This window comes from Microtus oregoni, unplaced genomic scaffold (assembly GCF_018167655.1).
Source record: "Microtus oregoni isolate MIOR12 unplaced genomic scaffold, Mior012 000016F_ref0000370, whole genome shotgun sequence".
Classification (NCBI taxonomy): Eukaryota; Metazoa; Chordata; class Mammalia; order Rodentia; family Cricetidae; genus Microtus; species Microtus oregoni.
In genome coordinates, this window is record NW_024543075.1 from 12,389,691 (window position 1) to 12,394,747 (window position 5,057).

At 54.2% G+C, this 5,057-nt stretch overlaps 1 protein-coding gene across 1 annotated transcript; it reads left to right on the forward strand.

Annotated features, from left to right (window-relative positions):
- The first annotated feature begins 1,684 nt into the window (after window positions 1–1,684).
- Window positions 1,685–4,503, forward strand: Nkx1-2 (NK1 homeobox 2). The gene is made up of 2 exons (XM_041667277.1): window positions 1,685–1,956; window positions 3,421–4,503. Exons 1-2 carry the CDS (start codon window positions 1,743–1,745, stop codon window positions 4,131–4,133), a joined length of 927 nt encoding a protein of 308 aa, XP_041523211.1. The 5' UTR covers window positions 1,685–1,742; the 3' UTR covers window positions 4,134–4,503.
- Window positions 4,504–5,057: the final 554 nt, after the last annotated feature.

Consider the following 5,057-nt stretch of genomic DNA (forward strand, 5'->3'; position numbering starts at 1 on the left):
TTCCCTTTGGCGGGGGGGTGGGGGGGGGGGGTGGGGGGGGGGTGGGAGGGGGGTTGGGGTTGGTTCTGGTGGGCTTGGGCTGGGCACTTCCTTCCCACCACTTTAAAAGCGCAATCCGTCTTTGCTTTAAGGCTGGAGTTGACTTGAATTTCGGCAAGGCTTTAAAGTCGGCAGGGAATATGGTGGGCACCCCTGGGAGGGACTACAAGGTTTGAATGAGAAAAGCTACAAGGAGCTAGCCCCCGAGGTTGCCTCTTTACTAATAGATAGGATTAGTAGCCCCCAGCACTTTAGTGTGAAAGAGTCCCCTCCTCTTCCTACTTCTTACCTGCTCAGACAATATTAATTGCCAAGACATTGTCTGGGAACCGCATGGGGCAAAGAAGAAAGGAGCGGCGGGGTCCGAGGTGGCTCTGGAGAGTGGAGCTAAGTGAGCGATGCTTCAGAACTGACCGCTGAAATAAATGCCTAATGTTCACAGCCATGACAAAAAGAAGGAAAGTCACCACGGGTGTGGCTACAGTGAGTACAGTGAGCTTTCCCTCACATCCAATGCTGGCTGTCCTTCCTGGAGACGAGGGGGTGGGCAGATGGCGCCATTTTAATCGTATCTCTTCTCTGATCTTAAATTCAGACCAACAGGCATCTTTTAACCTTTTCCTTCTAGTGGTCGGGCGAGGATGGGGGTCAGAGATAGAGTCAATTTCTGATGCTAATAATGGAACCTGTGACTGTGAAGAAGTCCTGTCAGGCAGCGAAAATGCCACTCTGGGTAACTGAAAGAAAGACAGCACCCTCAGTCGAGCTACCTGGCCCTGAGCCCAAGGCCATCCTGGTTGGACACTTATCTTTCCTATAATTCACCCTTTGGCCTCTACCCCTCTCTGGGTAGAAAGAAAAGTCTCCTGTGCAAGGACAATTTTTCGCTTCCATTTTCCAAGACAGAGGACGTGCTGAAAAATCTCTCTAGCCCAGTCCAGACTCTTGTTGACTGCAGTGACCCTGGATAGATCTTTGCTCATCTTTGAACCTCATTTTTCCTGTCTTTGAAACGCAGACTGTAGTCCCGGGCCACGCCCACCTCACAGGGAAGCTTAGAAAATCAAGAGAGTGAAAAAACCCCAGGGCTTTGTAAACTGTAAACACACCGAGGCTTTAAAAATTTGAGGTAAATGGTTCTGATGTCGTTACTGTGGTTCACAGAAGGTGCATGAGATGCGCCAAGCATCATTGCGGAGGGATCAGGCTTAGCCTCGGTGGCGTCTTCAGGTCAAAGACAGATGGCAAGTGCTCCAAGAGAAATAAGTAAACTTCAGTCAGATATGTGTGTGAGTAGAGGGGATACTCGAGATGAAAGCCTCCCTGGCGCCCTTCACGAGTTTCTACGGGATGGAAGGACACTCGCGCAGCTTGCAACCGTGACCCCTGGATTCAGGAGCGCGCATTGGCCGGTGAGGATCCCTCTGGTCCAGGTCAGCCGCCACCACGCCACGCGGGATAGTCCCGAGGCAACTGCGAACTCACCCTGCACGTGGCGGGGGTCTGGCCAGCGCAAGTGCCAATCCGCAAGTCCCCCGCTGCTCTCCTCCCGCCCCGCCTCCTTGCCCCCCTCTCCAGCTTCACTTGGCGGGGAAAATCCAGTTGGAGACAGGAGCGCTGTGACCGAACCACAGCCAAAGGCAAGCCTTAGTGCACCCATCCCGGACCGGTTGAAGCCGGCCTCCAGTCCGTGGGAGGCGGGTATGCTGGCCTGGCAGGATGGCGGGGCCAAGGCGGCTCCTTCTCACCACAAGATTTCCTTCTCTGTCCTGGACATCTTGGATCCGCAAAAATTCACGCGAGCTGCGTTCCCACCGGTGCGTCTAGCTGCCCGGGAAGCCAAGAAAAGTTTAGCGGAGGTGGAAGCAGGGGAAGACGCCAGCCCCGAGTCTACGATCGGGTCGCAGGACACCCCTGGTAAGAATGCGAGGTGGTTTCAGTCTGAGACGGTATCCGTGTGTGTGGAGCAGCCACGGTCTGATGAATGGATGTTGGTGGCCTGGGAACTAGAGAAGGGGCACCCGCGCAGGTGCAAACTGAAGCACCCCTCCTTGGAGAAAGAAAGAGGCAGGGATGAGGTTGAGATTCCAGGGCAGGTATGTGCCTCATTCCTGAGCACCTGCTCAGTGCGTGAGCGCCACAGCTCTGCCTGGCTCGCACATCTAACGGAAATGTTTAACGCTGTCCACGTGCTCGAACCTGGGCTAGGAGCAGGGGTAAAGGTTATGAAAACGCCTTTCAAGTATATAGTATCATCAACACCACTCCTTTTTTTATGGTTGAGGTAACTGAGACCAGGATTAGGTCCTTGTTTTCAAAGCTTCCGAAACACCTGCAGAGCCCGTCGGTGCCTTCACCTTTCCTGGACCTGACAGGGGCCTGGGGGTGGACAGACAGGAAGCTTTTGGTGCTTTCTCTTCTAGACCATTCCATCTCACCCCTGAAGGTGGTTGACATCAAAGGAAGGGTTCAGGAAAGTTTGTGGCTGGAATTTAAGACAGAAGGATTCATGCCGAGTGGGACATGGGCATGGAATTCCTTGGAGGGACGCCGCCGAAGGTCTAGGAACTCTGGTCCTGGGGAAGGCTGTAGGCAGCACAGTCCCCTGCTCCTCTTTTCTAAGTTTGGCAGTGATTGTCTGGGGCCCAGAAGCCTCTGGTGGCCTGGCTTGGGGTCCGGCTGAGGGCCTGGATTAATTGTTTGGATGGTCTCTCTGTTGGGCCGCGTTCCCCTCCCCCTCAACTCCTTGATCGATATTCTATTACTGGCGACTGCATATCTCCTGCCCGCAGCTTGCAGGTACTGACTTCAAACCCCCTTTCCCTGTCTGATCCTAATATTGTTCGATTAAAACTTACCTTTAATAGATGACATCTATCGATCAGGCCCCGGACAAATCTGAAACTCTATTAACACGGCCGGAGAGAGAAGATGGGAAAGGGGGAATTTCTCCTTTTGGGGGGAGGGGGAACTTAATAACTTATTTTTTAATTGCTAGGAGTCCCACAGCAAAATAGGCTCCTAGGGACCGGGGAGATTCAATAGTAAACGCATTTGACATTCCCATATCATAATGCACAGCCGACTCCTCTCTCCTCGGCTCGATAAAGTCACTGTACTTTCTTGATATGGGGTGCCATCCAACATATACTTTTTGGGTGACTATTTAAGGGTAGATTTGTAAAGAGCAAGAGGATACCGCATTCCTGAAATCTGCTCCCTAAGATGTGAGGGCTGGGGACAGAAGAGGACACAGTGGCGAGAGTGGAGTTGGATCAAAGGGAAAGCTGAGTGCTCTCGGGGAGGACAAGAAGGTTTGGGGATGCGGACGGGTGGAGTTGTTATGGGCTTCTTTCTGGTCACCCTGCCCTTCTCTCTTAGATGCCACGGGCCGAGGCATTGGCCCCGCGTCCCCCCTGGAAGGCTCGGAAGCGGAAGAGGAGGAGGAAGCTGAGGACGCGGGGCGCGCGCAGCTGCGGGAGCGGCAGGAGCGCTGGCAGGGGGTTCACCAGGGCTCTCCAGAGGCCCAAGCTGTGGTGACGGGAGTAGGGGAGAGTGGCACCGACCGGCTGCCAACGTCCCCCGGCTCCCCCGGCTCCCCGCGGCCTCGGCGCCGGCGATCCGAGCCTAGCTGCGCCAAGCCACGGCGCGCGCGCACAGCCTTCACCTACGAGCAGCTGGTGGCTCTGGAGAACAAGTTCCGAGCCACGCGCTACCTGTCCGTGTGCGAACGCCTGAACCTGGCTCTGTCGCTCAGCCTCACCGAGACGCAGGTCAAAATCTGGTTCCAGAACCGAAGGACCAAGTGGAAGAAGCAGAACCCGGGGGCCGACGGCACAGTGCAGGCGGGGTGTGGTACGCCGCAGCCTGGGACACCCGGTGTAGTGGCGGGAGCCTGCGGCAGTAGCACCGGGAGCAGTCCTGGCCCCCAGGTTCCAGGCGCTCTGCCGTTCCAGACTTTCCCCACCTATCCTGCGAGCAACGTCATATTTCCCCCTTCCTCCTTCCCGTTAACGACAGCCGCCACGGGGAGTCCCTTCACTCCTTTTCTTGGGCCCTCCTACTTGACCCCTTTCTATGTCCCGCACCTGTAAATCGGGTACTCCAACCGAATCGAGATTCCAGAGTGATCAGTATGGTGGTGTGGACCCCTGCATCACCGAGGGGCACTGACCGCCCCCTCCTGGTGTGTTGGTGTCTGTGTGCCCCTTCCCTCCAGCCACCAGAGGGCGAGGAGAAGCCACCTGCTGGACTCCAAACCACACAGGCCACTGAGGAGTCAAGAAAGTGTCCAGACCAAGCTGACTTCAAACCTTCCAGCTTCTGTACGTCACTCTTCGCTTTCATTCACTTCCAGGGCTCTGTTTTTAAAGGGCCTGGGTAGTCAATACCAGGCTAATAAGGGTTACCAGGGTGGAGACCAGAGGGAGCCAAGAATGTCCTGGGCACCAGCTGCTATCACCAAAGACTGAATATTTAAAGGTCCCAGTACGTTCCGAGAAGAACTTTGCTTCCTGGTGGTGGAATTGGCTCAACACAGTACTTCCTCTCACATCCTGAACAAAACTGGAGCCAGTTGGACCCAAAGCAGAAAGCAGCTATCGAATGGACTATTTTCAAGATGCCTAACTCAGCATTTCTAGATCTTCATTTGAGTTTCAGGCTTGAGCCAGTTACTGACACTAACAGACTACCTTGTTTTCTGTGTGTAGACTCTAGGCGTATCAGGAAGTTGTTTAGCGTTGTGCCTAGACTGACTTGGAAAAGACACATCTCTGTTGCCTCCCTCACAGGGTTTGAGAATAGCTTCGTCAGACTACAGCAGTGTCCCAAATGCACAAAAAGGACAGTAAAGGGAATGATGACCCAAAGGCTATGGTGAAGTCTGTATGTGAGTTGGTGTGATGTGCTCATCTGTCCATCCTACACCTTCATGGACTTCCAAACTGACAAGTTGGAACAGAGCAAGATCCATCAGCAGGCATTGCAGTCAGGCATTTGACTACATTTTTGAAAGC